Here is a 17,485-nt window from a genome sequence, read left to right as displayed (position 1 = left end):
TCATATGTTCATATTTTCATCTTCCCTTTGAAAAATAAACTCATGTTTACAAAACAAAGAAAAACTCATGTGATTAATCAACTTTTTCCTTTTTCTCAAATTAAAATACCCATCCATCTTAAAATTGTATCAGCTATGATTTTTTCAGTTCTTGGAGGTCTACAAATCTCAGTCCGTTTGCAAGGACAATCTACAAAAATTCAGGCTTTCTCATTTATAAAATCTAGCTAACATGGAAATTCCATTTCTCAAACAAAAAACTCACTGCCAACAAGTCAATTCCAACTGATACAAACCTTATAGGAAAGAGTAGAAAATACCCTGTGGGTTTTGAAAATGGTGAGTCTTTATGGGAGCAGAGAGCTTCATCTTTTTCTGAGGTGTGGTTGATAGTTTCCAATGCATAACCATTATGCCACCTGGTCTCCTCTATTGTGGATATGTAGTCCAGTTGAAATCAATGCAACAAAATTTTACTGAGTCCTTAATGTGTGCCAAGCATTTGTAATATCTCACTGAACAAAATAACAATCTGCGCCCTCTGGAGTTTTCATTCTATTATGTTGGAAGACTAGTAAGCAATAAACATAGTAAATATGTAAAGTATTAGGTGGTATGTTTTTTTTGGGGGGGAAGTGGACACATTAGGGAAATTTGGGAGTGCTAGAGTTTCAGGTAAAAGAACATATTGCAACAGTAAATAACATGGTCAGGGTAGGTTCGGTGAGGGAGGCAACATTTGCGCAAAGGTGAGAAGGTAAGAGAGTAGGGCATCTAAATGAACAGCTAGTACCAAGGACCTAAAGCAAGAGTGAGGCAGGAAAGAGGTCTGTGCCAGACACAAAACTTTGGCAGATATTAGCAAAGAAATGGTATTTTAAGCAATAGACTAGATATCACTCACGCTGAGAATGGCAGATTTAAATGTCTGTTAAGAGACCACATGGCTTGTAATATCTAGCATATTTACCATGTGACCCTAGCAGAGAGCTTGTCACCTATAGTTCTGTAAGAAACCAGAAAATAAAGTATTTCATGTATAGCTTATCAGTCTTAGGAAACTCCCTTGCACATTATTTCTTCTAGAAATGAGTCAACTAAATTTATTTATGCCCTTTCTCAAAATTTAAAGGATGGCAACAGGTTCTAAATTATTAAGGGGATATTTAAAACTGTGATTTACCACCACCCACCCCAGGGGGACAAACAACAGAAACTGTGGGGGAAGGGAGACAGCAGTCAGTATAAGATATGAAAATAATAATAATTTATAATTTATCAAGGGGTCATGCGGGTGGGAGTGGACATGGGAGGGAAAAAAGAGAAGATACCAAGGCCTCAAAAAAAGTAAATGTTTGGAAAATAATGATGGCAACATATGTACAAATATGCTTGATACAATTGATATATGGATTGTGATAAGAGCTGTAAGAGCCCCCAATAAAATGATCTTTTAATTTTTTTTAAAAAGGCAACACACAGATTTATGGTCATCAATGATGAAGTTCTCATTAGTTTATAATGAAATGAAATAACAAAACTAAAGATGAATGTGGCAACATTTATTGTGGGAAGCATTGTGTCAAATCATCTTAAAATATTTCTCTAATGTAGATTCTTTGATATTGCATATATTTTATGCATCGTTGCTGAACGCACTTCTTAAATGTGTTTTGCAATGTCAAATAAGTGATCAGCTACAGTTGACCGCTTTCCCACATTCATTGCAATCAAAAGGTTTTTCTCCAGTATGAATTCTCTGATGTTTCACAAAGGATGAGTCATGCCGGAAGGCTTTCCCACAATGGCTACATTTATAAGGTTTCACTCCACTATGTACTGTGATGGATAGAAAGATGTATTCTCTGGCTAAAACTTTTCCCACATTCCTTGCATTTTTATATGGCCATTCTCCAGTGTGAGTTCTTTGGTGTTGTGTTAGATATGTACTATGGCTGAAGGTTTTATTGCATACATTACAAATATAGGGCTTCACACCACTATGAACAATCTCATGTTGGCTAAGGTGTCTCATCTGGCAAAATGCTTTCCCACAATCTTTTAATGTAAAAGGTTTCTCTCTAACATGAGTTCTCAGATGCTCGATCAGCCCAGTTCTCTGGCTGAAGGGTTTCTGACATACACACATTCAGAGGCCTTCTCCCCAGGGTAAATTCTATGATGTTGAGTAATAGATGAAGGATGCCTGAGAGTTTTGCCACATCCCTTACATTCATAGGGTTTATCTCCAGTGTGGATTTTTTTTTTAATGGGGAATAAGAGATGAACTTTGAAAGCTTTTCCACATTCCTTACATATGAAAGGGTTTTCTCCAGTATGAATTTTTATTGTGGTCGGTAAGGTGAATGAGCTGTTTTAAGATTTTTTTTCACAAATATTGCATTTAAAAGTTTTCATTTTTTTAAAACTCTACGTATGATTAATTAAACCTAAATTGTATCTGCTTGTCTTTCCAGATGTGTCATATTCGTGATTTCTTTTTCTTGGAGCATCTATTGGCCCTGGAAGAACTTTTGGGTTAAATGAATATTTTTCTCAAATCTGTTAGTTTTGTGGCCTCTCATGAGACAGAGTTTTCTTGTGGATCAGGAGTACCTGCACTCCCCCATTTGTGGACCTCTGCATCATCTGGCAGCAGTGTAACTCTTTCAATGAAATATTATTCTTTAAGGTTGACCCTTTAGTTTCTGATTTTCTCTCTAAATCTGAAAGAAAATTTAAAAAATATAAATTACTGGTATTCATTGAACCTTAAAAACAAACTTCCATAGTGGTTATGGGAGGTAAAAAAAAAGTAACATATACTAGGTTTAGGAGGTTTGGACTGTTTTTAAATGTTATCCTTTTGCCTAAAGAGCTAATATGAAAAAAAAGAGTTAATATGAAAGAGGAGAAAAAAGGGGTGAGAAGGAAGAAGCTATTACAAGTACATGGGTTGATTTTAAGAAACCGGGAAGATCATATGAATTGTGATGGGGAATGGCAAAATATAACATTTCCAAATGAGATTATAACCCATGGTATAGAGTTTAGGATTAACAACATATTTGGGGGGACAAAATCAATCCATAAGATAACATACAGGTTTTCTCAATAACTTATGCTTCTAGGGTTTGGTGGTAGTAGATCTTTGCCATAGGCACTTGTTTTCTGTTTAGCTTATTTATGATACACAGCATTATTAAATTGCTCTTGGATGCCGCCTTTCCTCTCAGCCTATTTAGTTTGTGCTCTTCATGACCCGTCATTATCTTCCCAACTCATTGCTCTTTGCAATTACAGTTTTGAGTTTTGCTCCAGGATGCAATCAAAAGTCCTTTCTTAAAGGTTCATTAGTGAAAGATATGCATCTCCAAGAATATTTGAACTTGACTACTTATTTTTAAATATTGCTTAAAATATTTTACATTGAATTTTTCCTTTCTACAAAGTAACATCCATTTGTTTAAAAGCAAAAAATACATTGCATTCTCTTTTTTAACAGACAGCCCAAAAAGTGGCACAATGTTTTGGATAAATGGCAGGGTTTGACTTAGAATAAGAAAGTTGCTGAGGGAGAGCAGTGGGGAGGGAGGATTATTTGTGAAATTACTTGATTTACTATGTCACTTGCTTTCCTGAGGAATGTCAAGCTATGAAAATCCACTTTAGCGAGCTGAGTCAAAGAAAGTTAAAGTTCAGGACACTCAATATCTGAGAAACAATTTCAAGAGAATGACAGGAAACTCAAACCCACCTGGCATTCTGGTGTTGGGGCCCCAAGGTCCCTTTATCTTCTATACTTCCTTCCTGGGTCTCATCAGCAGCCTCAGAAGTCAGAGCTATGGAAGGAACAGGGTCCCCCAAATTCCACAAGCAGAACTATTGAATGTGGCTTCTTTTTTACTTAAAATCATTTTATTGGAGGCTCGTACAACTCTTATCTCAATCCATACATATATCCTTTGTGTCAAGCACATTTGTACATTTGTTGCCATCATCATTCTCAAAACATTTTCTTTGTACTTGAGCCCTTGGTATCAGCTCCACATTTTTCCCCTCCCTCAGCTACCCTTCCTCCCTCATGAACCCTTGATAATTTATCTTTTTTTTTCATGTCTTACACTGTCTGATATCTCACTTCACCCACTTTTCTGTTGTCTTTCCCTCAGGGAGGAGGTTATATGTGGATCCTTGTGATCAGTTCCCCTTTCTCTCACACTTTCCCCTTCCCCTCCTGGTATTGTTACTCTCATTATTGTTACTCTCATTATTGGTTACTCTCATTAGAAACCCTGAGGGGTTTATCTGTCCTTGATTCCCTGTGTTTCCAGTTCTTATTTGTACCAGTGTACATCCTCTGGGCTAGCCAGATTTGTAAGGTAGAATTGGGATCATGATAGTAGGGGTGAGGAAGCATTAAAGAACTAGAGGAAAGTTGTATGTTTCATCGGTGCTATACTGCATCCTGACTGGCTTGTCTCTTCCCCACAACCCTTTATTGTGTACTTTCTATCACTCGAAAGGCAGAAAATATCAGGTTGTTTATATTAGGGTACTTAGTTAAGATCCTTTCCCTAGATTTCATCATTGGAAACACAAGCAATTTTCTTTACATTTATCCAGTCATTCATGGGGGAAATAACTTGACACCATATGAATATCCTGTTCCCAATGAACCTATCAATCACTGTATTTACAATGAATTTTTATACCACTCTGTCCACATTTTTTGACAGGATTTTCTGCAAAGTGCCTGCTCTCAACAGTGGGAGGTGAACTAAAATGCAGGGCAGATGCACCATCATTACCATAATAATCTATTTTCATTTCAGACTAAGGGATTCGTATATTAACCACCTCCTAAGCTAACAAATGAGCTGCCCTCCCTTCTTTACTTTAAATGCCATCATAAATTTGGGAACTTTTATTTATTCAAGATGTTATCAATTTGGGTACTTAAAGTCCCCCAAATTTGTCCAGTGAGAGCTTCTTGAACTTGGCTTCTATATATTTTTTTCCATAAATTCCTATTTGCCTTTGAGTTCCTCTTTATTTTCTGGCATAAAATACCTCCAGGCTCACCTGGCAATTTCAGTGTTGTCCTCTACTTTTGTCCAAGTACCTGTATGGCCCTGGGAAGGTTCATATTTCCTCACTGTAACAAGGATACTCAGGCATGTCCTCCCTGATCTACATGCCCATGGGGAAGATGAAAAATAACACATAAGACCATGGCACAGAAAGAAATGGTTTTAAACTAAACTGGCCACAGCCATCCACAAAGACCGCAGAGCGGAAGCTCTAATAAAAAATACTAGAGCCCGTGGCGAAGAAAGCTGATGGTGCCCGGCTATCAAAAGAGATAGCGTCTGGGGTCTTAAAGGCTTGAAGGTGAACAAGCGGTCATCTAGCTCAGAAGCAACAAAGTCCACATGGAAGAAGGACACCAGCTTGTGTGATCACGAGGTGTCGAAGGAACCAGGTATAAGGCATCATCAAAAAAGATATCTTACCATAGTGAATGAAGGGGGAAGTGCAGAGTGGAGACCCAAAGCCCATTTGTCGGCCACTGGAGATCCCCTTGCAGAGGGGTCTAGAGGAGGAGATGAGTCAGTCAGGGTGCGATGTAGCACCGATGAAGAATACAGCTTTCCTCCAGTTCCTAAATGCTTCCCCCCACCATGATCCGAATTCTACCTTGCAAGTCTGGATAGCAGAAGTTGTACACTGGTGCATATAGGAGCTGGAGGTCCAGTGAATCCAGGGTGGATGATACCTTCAGGACCAGGGGTGTGAGGGCAGAGGGTAAGTGGGTTGGAAAGGGGGAACCGATTACAAGGATCTACATGTGACCTCCTCCCTGGGGGACGGACAACAGAAAAGGGGGTGAAGGGAGACACCGGATAGGGCAAGATATGACAAAATAATAATTTATAAATTATCAAGGGCTCATGAGGGAGGGGGTAGCAGGGAGGGAAGGGAAAAAAGAGGACTTGATGCAAAGGGCTTGAGTGGAGAGCAAATGCTTTGAAGATGATTCGGGAAAAGAATGTACAGATGTGCTTTATACAATTGATGTATGTATATGTATGGCTTGTGATATGAGTTGTATGATTCCCTAATAAAATGTTAAAAAAAATACTAGAGCTCTTCTTTTTTTCCCACTGTCTTCCCAACAGACGCTTCCATCCCAGTTTCTTACCTTCCTCCTCACCCATTTGGAGATAGCCTTTCTTCCTTCCAACCTATCAGTCCAATTCTTACCTTCTCTTTCAAACACTGTAGTCACATTTTCCCACAAAGGCGGCAGGGCATTCCTCTTGATTATGTCATTCCCGGTTTTGTAAATTATATGATTTTTCTGATTCAGAATGGTCAATACCAGTCCATTTCAGCTCATTAAAGCCTAGAATATCGACCTTCTTGTGTTCCATTTCATTTTTGGCCACTTCCAATTTTCCTATATTCATACTTGGCTCATTCCAGGTTTTACTCATTAGAAGATCTTTTCAGCTCTTTCTCTTGACCTTGAGTCATGCCCACTAACCAAAGAAGATTCCAAAGGCGCCACTCTCACAGGCTGTACCTGACTCAGGTCACCACCATTGACGCCCCTCCAAGAAATCAGCTTCTCATCAGTCACATTTTGAGTGCTCTGGGCCCTCAAGGGCCCCTAAGTGGGCAGCATCTCCACAGTGTTCTCTTCCTTTGTTCAGGCTTTCTGTATTTGAAAATAATTTCACACTCTGCATAAGGTTTGTAGCGGCTTCTCCCTCCAGAGTGGGGGCTGAGACCTTCTTCACTGTCTGTCTGTTCTTAGCCTTTTGTAGTTTTTAATCTTTCTGCTTTCTTTTTGATTGAGGACTTTCCTCTATTTTATTTTGTTTGTGTTGTTAGCTTTTTAGTTTGTTTTTGTATGTTTCTGCTATATGAAATCCAGGATGGGAGAATCTAATTAGTCAGTAGCTGGATTAAAGATTTTTTTAGGATATCTCAGGGGAGGCTGGGGGAGGGGGGATGAGGAGCTAATAACAAGGAGTATGAGAGAGAAGAATAAGTTCTCTAATTGATTATGGTGACGATTGTATAACTCTTTCTGGATACGATTGGGCTAGTGAATTGCATGGTATGTGGATTGTATCCCAATAAAACTATTTAAAAAGATGAAAGAGAATGCTGACATATTGTGGAGGGGGAAAAAGGACCTCGGGGATATTTTGGTCTAAGACTTAAAAGATATGTCAGGGCAATAGACATGATTTTCATGTGACCTCCATGGCTCTAGAAAGTCCAGAGTCTATGAAAACTTGAAATTCTGCTCTACATTTTACCCCTTTTGATTAGGATTCTTCTGTAGAATCTTTTATCAAAATGTTTATTCATGGGATCTTGGCACCACCCAGTTCTGGCCTCATGGCAAAAGAGTCAATTAGCTACCTATTACATTTCTTCTTCTGTTCCTTGCTCCTTTTTCCCCTGTTGCTCCAGGAAAATAGAGAACAGTTGTTCCTTGGATGGCTGATTAGAAGCTCTTAGGACTGACGACACAGTATAACAAACTAGGAGAAAGAACATAAGCACTAAGCACAATATTAACACAATAAACTGTGTTGTTCCATGAAGCCTAACCTTAAACTTCCAAACCAAACCTCATTTCCATGAGATGTTTGGTTGTACAAGATCAGTTCAATGACTACTCTTTTTTGTTTTTTGCAGGGGGGGGTTGTTGTTGTAAATATACCTTTCACACAACATTGCCAACTCAACTTATTGGTGTCAATTGCATTAATTGGTTATGAAACACTTACCCTTAATCAGTGCAATTTTTCCATCACCATAAACTGAAATTCAGTATTCCATAAGCAATAACTGCCCCCTTTTCTTTTTCCTGCCCCTGGCAACTAAGAAAGTTTGGTGTCTATGCGCTTGTTCATTGTCTTTTAACATAGCGAGGTCATACAATAGTTGTCCTTTTTTATTGACTTATTTCACTCAGTTTAATGTCTTCAAGCTCCATCAATATTATCGTATGTATCAAGACTTTATTTCTCTTTCTGGATGAGTAGTTGTGTTAGTCAGGGTAGACTAAAGAAACAAATCCACAGAAACTCATATGTGTATAAGAGAGAGTTTTATAGAAAGGGCAATTGTACATTAAAACATTCCAGGCTTTGCAGACGCTGCCGCCTGAATCTGTAGTCTTGTCTGGTCTTGCTGTGCCCAGCCATGGTCAACCCTACTGTGTTTTTCGACATAGCCGCTGATGGCGAGCCCCTCGGCCGCGTTTCTTTCGAGCTGTTTGCAGACAAAGTTCCAAAGACAGCAGAAAACTTCCGCGCTCTGAGCACTGGGGACAAAGGTTTTGGTTACAAAGGTTCCTGCTTCCACAGAATCATTCCAGGGTTTATGTGCCAGGGTGGTGACTTCACACGCCATAATGGCACTGGTGGCAAGTCCATGTATGGAGAGAAATTGGAAGATGAGAATTTCATCCTGAAGCACACAGGTCCTGGCATCCTGTCTATGGCACATGCTGGACCCAATACGAACGGTTCCCAGTTTTTTATCTGCGCCGCTAAGACTGAATGGTTGGATGGCAAGCACGTGGTCTTCGGTCAGGTGAAAGAAGGCATGAACATCGTGGAAGCCGTGGAGCGTTGTGGTTCCAAGAATGGCAAGACCAGCAAGAAGATCACCATTGCTGACTGTGGACAACTCTAATTAAATGTGATCAGAATTTTCTGTTTTATCTTAAGCACCAGACCATTCCTTGTGTAGCTTGGGAAATCACCCTTCTATTCCCAATGTGCTTGCAGTATCGTTTCATCTTGTGCTCTCACTCCAGTTCTTCGACTTTCCTACTTTCCTTAATCTCCCTGAGTCCAGCTGGAAAGCAGAGTTAAGTTTATGATTATGAAATAAAAGATAAACAATAAAAAAAGAAAGCATTCCAACCCAGTCCAGTCCAAGCCCATAAGTCCAATATTAGCCTATATGTCTGATACCAATCTATAAAGTCCTCTTCAGACTCTTGAGACACATGCAATGACACCAAATGCAGGATGACCACAGGCCAGTAGGCAGAAAGTCTTTGGATCCAGTGGTGTTGTAAGCATCTCAGTGCTAGCAGGGGTCTCTATGTGGCTTCTCCAGCTTGAGAGATCTGGTTGCATCAATGTGGCTTCTCCAGCTCAGGGCACTAGCATAGTTCCATGTGGCTTGCCAGCTGCAATGTCTTTCAGGGAGTCAGCAGAGAGAAAATGTCTCATGTCTCCAAGGAGTTAAATCCAGATTTCCCAGACTTCTTAGGAGAAAGCCATGCCCACACAGAGGCCTCATTGTTTATCTCCAGATTGACAGGCTAGACTCCACCCCTACTCTCTTAATCCTCAAACTGACACCAGATTATGTAACTACCACAGTATTTCATGAGTATGTTTGTACCAAATTTTGTTTACCCATTCATGTGCTGATGGGCATTTACTGTTTCTGCTTTTTTACTATTGTAAATAATGCTTTAATGAACATTGGTAAACAAATGTCTGCGTACATCACTATTTTCAAATCTCTTGGGTATATTTCCAGTCCCATGATAGCTCTATTGAAATTTTTTTTAATTTTAGAAAGCGCCACACTGTTTTCCATAAGGACTCTAACAATTTTGCATTGCCACCAGCAATGGATAGGGGTTCAAATTTCCCCACATAATTTTCTGTTTATTTGTTTGATTGTAGCCATCTGAGTATGAGTGATATGGTATCTCATTGTGGTTTTGATTTTCATCTTTCTGATGACCAGTGGCTGAATATCTTTTCATGTGTTTGGTTACCATGTGAATATCCTCTGGTGAAATGTGTACTCCAGCCCTTTGCCCATTTGCTAAATTGCATTATTTGGCTTTTGGTTGTTAAGTTGTGCACGTCTTTGACAAAGCCATCCCCCTCCCAAGAATCTATCTACCCCTTTGGAACAAAAGCACTGCTGCAAAGGCCCGCTGTACGAGGGAGGGTACTGCAGAACTGCTCCTGTTGGTGGAGCACAGCAAAGCAAAGCCCACCTGCAGGAACTGCTGACTAATGATGACATACTCACAGCAAGGCCAAGTCTGAAGAATTCAGAAGGACTCAATTAGAGCCACACTATCCCGTGAGCTATTTTAAGGTGTGAGATACAAGTAGCAGAAAGATTTATGCATTAAACTGTATGAACTTACTGATATTCAATCCTTTTGACACACAGAGGATCAGTACGTATGTTTCAGACTAACAGTGATTCTACCAATATGTATATTCCTGAGTATGAATTACCTAGATATAGAGGAAACACATACTATGTTGTTGAAGTGCATAAATTAAAACAATCTACCTGATATAATTTATGTGTGGGTTGTAATAAAGATGTAAGAGCCACAAATAAAATGATTTTTTAATAAAAAAATAAAATAATCCAAAGCAGGCCATTATTTCATGATCCCTGTGAGCCTGAATTGGGGACCTATATTACATGTTGCTAGCTACGTTGTAATGAGGTTCTCAACTCCTTTTTTAATTTTAGTAAATATTTAAAAGTGAATAGGAAATCATTGCATAAAAAGAAAGCAAAAATATCAAATCCAAGAAATTAACACTTGAAGTAAAATATTAAAATTATAAGAATAAGTTCAGTTTGCAAACATCCATCTCTGAAAGAGACTTCTCAATGGAAAGAAGGGGATGGGAATCCCTTTAAAAGGAAGGAGATATTTGGCTTGACACCGTTTATTTTTGAGGAGATGCGTGGCTGGGCTAATGAGACCCTTCTGTGTTCTAGCTTTGATATGGAACCCCACTGGAGATTTTAACTGTCATGGATACATAGTGTGAAAAGGGCAAAAAAAAAATTCTCTGGAGCTAGACTAGATCTGAGCATAAATTGTGAGAAAATTTTAATAAATTACAGCTTCAAAGAACATGATAATACACTATCTAGAATCTGCTCTTCAAACTGTCAAATACTTCGGTGTGTCTATAAAGATCTAGGAAAGGTACGCCTTATTGACACACTTATGCCATTAGGTTCAGGAAACACTAGATGAAGAATTTTCATCAAGTCTTTCAAGCAATTCAAGATAAGGTTTCAGAGAGCAGATCAAATGAGTTGATAACTAGGTCACTCAAACCACAAGAGGAACCTAACTCATTATCACAGAGAGTGTCCCTTCCCCGTGAACATAAACTCACTGCCTCTTAAGTTTCCCATCTGCCTTTGGAGATGCTGTTGTCACTCTGATTGCATGTAGATAGATCTTCAAAGAACATAATGCTCAAAGAGGACATGCTTGACAAATTAGGCGAATCTGTTGTTTTGGTCTTAAGACAACTTTCCAGGCAGCCACCAACTCCTACATGTCTGACAATTCCAACAGCTTTGGTAGGTTTTAAATGTAAGGCTTTTGATATTTGTGCACATTTGGGTCGCAGGTTCTCCCTGTCATACTTGGCACATTTTATCCATGCACGTTGTACACATTTCCATTACAGTCCTCAGCCTTCATCTTTAGGCACATTATTTTCACTAATGTTTCATGATAGTATCATAAAGAAATCACCAATATCAATAATGACAAAGAGGTCCAATGCCTACTTACTATGACAGAGCCTCCTACATTATTTTGTTTAGCAAATGATTGTCAACTTCCAGCAGAATGCTAAAAAGATGAAATCTTTATCAGTGTGTTTTCTGTTTTGTTAGATGAACATTTTAAAAACTAATGATTTATTTATTTTTAATAGTTTTCTATTTCATTGATGCTTAGTACCTTAAAAATTGTTTTCACAACTTTCTTATAATTTGGGTTCTTTTTTTTAATCATTTTATTAGGGGCTCATACAACTCTTATCACAAGCCATCCATACATCAATTGTCAAGCACAGTTGTACATATACTGCCATTATCATTCTCAAAACATTTGCTTTCTACTTGAGCCCTTGGTATCAGTCCGCATTTTCCCCCTCCCTCTCTGTTCCCTCCTCCCCCATGAACCCTTGATAATTTATACATTATTATTAGTCATATCTTACACCATCCGACATCTCCCCTCACCTACTTCTCTGTTGTCCATCCCCCAGGGAGGTTTTGTGTAGACCTTGTAATTTGTTCCCCCTTTCTCCCTCACCTTCCCTCCAACTTTCCGGCATCGCCACTCTCACCACTGGTCCTGAGGGGTCTATCTATCCTGGATTCCATGCATCAAAGGTCTTATCTGTACCAGTGTGCTTACTCTGGTCTAGCTGGATTCCTAGGTTAAAACTGAGATCCTAAGAGTGGGGTGGCAGATTTCTTTTTGTTCCACCTTGAAATACTTAGATATGCACTTGCGATATTCACACCACTCCACAGAAGTGTAGGCTTCTGAAAAACATGAAAAGATCTCCTTCCTCCCACTCTACAAATTCACTTAATTCTGCATAATCTGTGGGTTTCACTATTTATTTAGGTCGGTAAGAACAGAAGATAAAATCTCTTCATTCTCAGTTTCCAGAATCTGAAATTCAAGTTGAAATGTAACCATGTGACAATTTCCTTTTAACCCGTATCTTTGTAGAATTTTCATTCTATCTCCTGGATGGCCGTGATCTTACCAGCCAGGTCCACGCACAGCACGGGCTGAGAGAGCAGGAGTGTCTTCGAATTTGACATTTTTATTATATAAAGATCCTATTTCTAATAATGTTTTCTTTCTAAAAGTGTATTTTTTAATACTTATTTTGTTTTATAGTTCATATTTATCTCATCTTCCCCCCCCCCATTCTTTTGTTTGGAATAGGTTCCTGCCCTTATGCTCCAGGACAAGACTCCTTGCGCTCTCCATGAGATGAATGAACCTCCTGAAATAGTTCTTGGAAGAACTCAATAGGAGACTAGATGTGGCCTCACCTGTGCGATCCTGAAGACAAAGTGCAATCAAAGCAATGACCACCCAGAGGCACAAGTGGTCCAGTCAGTGCAAAAGCACACTGGCCACGAGCAAAGGCCATCGCAACAATTCTTTGGTAGATGCTCAAGGTATTTTCATTGCTGACTTTCTGCAGGGTCAAAGAACCATGCTATCTGCTTATTATCAGTGTTTTGAGGAAGTTAGCCAAAGCGTTCGAACGAAACAAAAACATACCTGGGAAAGCTTCACCAGCGTCTTTCTCCTCCACAGTGCTCCTGCTGTGCCCCACATTCAACTGGATAGGGCACCATTAGGCATCTAGCTACCTTACAGTCCCGATTTGGCTCCTGCTGACTTTTGTTTAATGTGAAAAAAATCTTTAAAAGGGCATCCCCTTTTCTGGGGTTAGCAATATAAAAATGACACAACGACAATTAAATTCCCAGGGCCCTCAGTGCCTTAGGGATAGACTAAATGGCTGAGGGCATCGCTGGAAGTGTCTTGGCCTTGATGGAACTCACGTTGAGAAATAAAGGTTACTGCTTTGGGTGTTCTCTTTGAATTCTTCCACACACTTTCTGAATCCCTTCGTATGGGAGGTGACAGAACAGTCTTTCCCAAACCGAAAGCAGCCTTTTTTTTGTGTGTGGAACACCTACCAGCGTGTCATAAGCAGTTCGTGTAGTGCTGCTCTTCTGTTGTCGCCACTCTGCTGTCCCCTAGGTTTACTACCACAGGTTGACTCGGCTCTTGCCGCCCATTGTTCTCAGAGCTCCGGTCTTATTCCCTCGGGGCCTTCTTCCCAGGGAGGCAAGGGGGAGCTCCTTTAAACGGAATCCTGCCCCTGCCATTCCGGTGCTTCCAGCACTGGAGCTCTCTCCTTTTCAGGGCACGGGGAGCGCCTATGATCTGGTCGGTGACCCTTCCCTAGTGCCAACTCTCACAACAAACACCCGACCACCACACCTCAGAAACACAGATGCCAACTCTCACAACAAACACCCGACCACCACACCTCAGAAACACAGATGCCAACTCTCACAACAAACACCCGACCACCACACCTCAGAAACACAGATGCCAACTCTCACAACAAACACCCGACCACACAACAAACACCCGACCACCACACCTCAGAAACACAGAGGCCAACTCTCACAACAAACACCCGACCACCACACCTCAGAAACACAGATGCCAACTCTCACAACAAACACCCGACCACCATACCTCAGAAACACAGATGCCAACTCTCACAACAAACACCAGACCACCACACCTCAGAAACACAGATGCCAACCCTCACAACAAACACCCAACCACCACACCTCAGAAACACAGAGGCATGCTTTTCCTTCCCCAGATGTTCATGGGGTTCTCTACATCTTTGTTCACCCACTACCTACTCTCTGTCTAGAATATTCAGCTCACGTTACACAGCAGTGGCTATCCCCTTTCTGATTCCCTACACTTGGGCCTGAGCTCTTGCACATGCTCAGTCCAGGAGTTTTGTAAGTGCAGGGAGTGAAGGAAGCACCACTAAACCACCCTCCTCTGAAAGTGACGCACAGTTAAGAAAGAAAGAGCCAACCAAACAGCCCTTCCCTGCAATGTTTATTAAGGAATTTACACAGACACAGGAGAAAGGCAACCAGGAAGTGTGGTTCCCTCAGATGAAATCTTTGAAGCAAAGTTTTCTAGCTTTAATTTTCAAGTGGGGTGAACAAAGTGATGGGACAGCTGTCCAGGCTCTCTGCCTCAGACACCTGGAAAGGCTGGGGGTGAAACAGAACACCCCAGGACACAGAGGCAGGAAAGGTGGTTGGCAGGATAGGAGAGCGGGAAGGGAAAAGAGAATTATAACTGAGATTGCATTTTTTTTAACTATAAGAAAAATTATCAACACCTCTAAGCTGTTGATAAATTAACTGCTCTCTCTTATAAACCTAAAACTACACCAACAAAAACCACTCAGGGCAGATGGGGAGTGGGTGGGAGGCAGAATCCACACACTCACACACACGAAGTATACACACACACACACACACACACACGAAGTACAGACGTTAAGCTGTGCATTCCCATTCCAGGGGTTGGTTCTCAAGCCATGGGACCATCTCCCTCTGCAGGCGAGGAGACTGGGGAGGCTGCATGTTAGAGCGGGCCCTTCGTGGAGTCTTTGGTGCTGAAAGAGGCTGACTGAAGCAGGCCTTGAAACCTCAGATGCAGAAAGCTGCTCAGGACGGAGATATTTTTGTTTTACTTTCCTGGGAGGAAGCTTACCTCACCCTGGGGCTACTGACAACTTGATCCACGACCCAAGAAGGATTTCATTTGCCTTCAGTCCTTTCTTCTTTCCCATAAATCATAGGAGCATGATGCCTCCCTCTTCACCCCTACGTTTTAAACTTAGAAACAGTTTAGTGACACATATGAAGGGACTTCTAAGTCCTCCCCTTCTCGGCCTACAACACACGTCCTCCAGGCCTTTCAAGTCTGGGGCACGGTTATCCTTGAGGGAGGACCTCAGAAGCATACACATTCCTCCCTCAGCGAAGTGCCTTCTGCCAACAATGTCTAAGGTGCTGGTGCCAGGAGACGGCTAGGGGCGGGGCCCGGGAGATAAGTCAGCATGGCGAAGGGGCATGTGCAACGGAAAGCAACAGAGGTCTGCAGGGTTGGGGAGGGGCAGGGATGGGCAGAGTGCCAGCCCCCAAAGACTTATTCTGTGATTTCTAAACCAAACAGAGAGAGGCCGGAAAATGGGATGGGGTGGGAGGAGCTGGGGATAGAAGAGAGCAGGAAAGGGAGGGCTGAAGAGAGTGGTAGCCATACAGGTGCTTGGTTTTTATTTCCACATCTGAGGGCTGAGCGTCTGATTGGCTGCTTGTCCGTTTGCGCCATTCATTGACTGTCCATAGTTCATCATGCCGTTGGCTCCGTAGAAGTTTATGCCGGCCATCTGCTGGGTCATCTGGAAGGGAGAGGGCACGATCAGACCAGGTTGTGGGCATTCGGGCAGTTAGTGCAAAAGGCAGGGTAGAGTCCTTGTGTCGCTGATGGGAATGACACAAAGGGATGCTTGGTTATAGAAGGGCAGAACCAGCAGTCCGGTCCCTGCAAGGACGTGACGCCACGCCAGTGCCGGACTCTTCACAAGTACGATGTTGACTGACTAATGCTCAGGGAGAGAAAGGAGAAATCTGGGATCTAGTCAAGGTAGAAACGGCGTGAGAAAGTATTCTCCTTCTCTAGCCCCTCATCTTCAACTTGCCACTGCCCACCCTGAGCATAAGGAACAGCCCCCTCAACAACAATAACAACAGCCCCCTGCAGTCACCCTTCCCCCGCTCGAGTTACTACTGGCGGTGAAAGAGCTTGTGTATGCTCATTTGCAGAGGGAGGGAGAGAGAGAGGGCAAACTAGACTAATCAGAATTAACAAGGCAAGTAACGTTTCTTTGGGGGAGGAGTGGGTGGGCGCAGGCCTGGGTAGAAGGGTGGAATAGGGGCCTCTTTATGAGGATTGAAAGACTAGCCCCTGACTGTGATCACAAGCCTATCTGTGTGGGGAAACACCTGATATTTCTTGAGCCCCATGCATTGTTCTACATAGGTTTTGTTTGTTTCGCATAGTACAAAGCCATATAGCTCTTCCTTAAATTCACCTGTTAACATTTTGTCACATCCCTCTCCCTCTCCACACATCTATACAGGGCCTTCACAAAGTTTGTGGAACTTTCCCATTATTTTTTAGTGCCATTTCTCCATAAACTTGTTGAAGACCCCTTGTATACACACCAAGCCAAATCCATTGCTGTTGAGTACATTCACAGTCAAACTGGCCCCTAGGGTTTCCAAGGCCATCACCATTATGGAAGCAGACTGCCACATCGCTTCCTCCCAGGGAGCAGCTGGTGAGTTTAAATCACTAATCTTTTGGTTAGCAACCAAATGCGTAACCACTGTGCCACCAGGTCTCACCCCACATATATTATAGTGTGTGTGTGTGTGTGTGTGTGTGTCACTGCTGTTGACTCACTGCAACCCTACGGGACAGGGACGAACTCCCCGTGGGTTTCTGAGACTGTACCTCTTTATGGGAAGACGAAGACTTGTCTTTCTCTGGAGGAGCAGCTGGTGGTTTCAAACTGCGACTCAAGGTTCGCAGTCCAAACCACTACGCCACCAGGGCTCCATATGTATGGAAGAGATGCACAATGAGGGATATTCTACAAATATATTTATGCCCTCGGAAACGGTGCCAATCACAAGGTCAGAATCCAAACCCACCCGACATCCCACAGGAGGAGAAGGCTGTCTGAGTATCTTGGAAACCCTCTACAGTCATTATGAATCAGAATCAACTTAGTAGCGGTGGGCTTGGTTTTAATCTACACACATACTTAACATGGTCCAATGGGAAAGAGTAAATTGTACATAATATGATATTTTACCCCTTCCTAAATCAGTAATTCTTTTATAAGAACATTTATAGAACTATAATACAATAAATATCCTCAAGAAATTTAATATAGTATTCTAAAAAACATGTCTTGAGTCTCCT

General features: G+C 41.5%; 1 protein-coding gene and 2 pseudogenes across 2 annotated transcripts in view; 1 reads left to right on the top strand and 2 right to left on the bottom strand.

Moving 5' to 3' along the window:
• Positions 1-1,636: 1,636 nt before the first annotated feature.
• On the bottom strand, positions 1,637-6,484 carry LOC142428877 (uncharacterized; annotated as a pseudogene).
• Positions 6,485-8,217: 1,733 nt separating this feature from the next.
• On the top strand, positions 8,218-8,928 carry LOC142434682 (peptidyl-prolyl cis-trans isomerase A pseudogene; annotated as a pseudogene).
• A 6,817-nt stretch (positions 8,929-15,745) lies between these two features.
• Positions 15,746-17,485, bottom strand: part of SMAP2 (small ArfGAP2) — a 56,808-nt gene continuing 55,068 nt past the window's right edge. For both annotated transcript variants that reach the window (XM_075554430.1, XM_075554439.1), the window contains exon 10: positions 15,746-15,893. In XM_075554430.1, the coding sequence (XP_075410545.1) occupies positions 15,768-15,893 (126 nt within the window). In that variant the 3' untranslated portion in view covers positions 15,746-15,767. The remainder of the gene's footprint in view (positions 15,894-17,485) is intronic.

Source organism: Tenrec ecaudatus, chromosome 1 (genome assembly GCF_050624435.1).
Source record: "Tenrec ecaudatus isolate mTenEca1 chromosome 1, mTenEca1.hap1, whole genome shotgun sequence".
Taxonomy (NCBI): Eukaryota; Metazoa; Chordata; class Mammalia; order Afrosoricida; family Tenrecidae; genus Tenrec; species Tenrec ecaudatus.
Note: the sequence above shows the minus strand (reverse complement) of the source record. Positions and strands in the feature narration are given on the sequence as shown.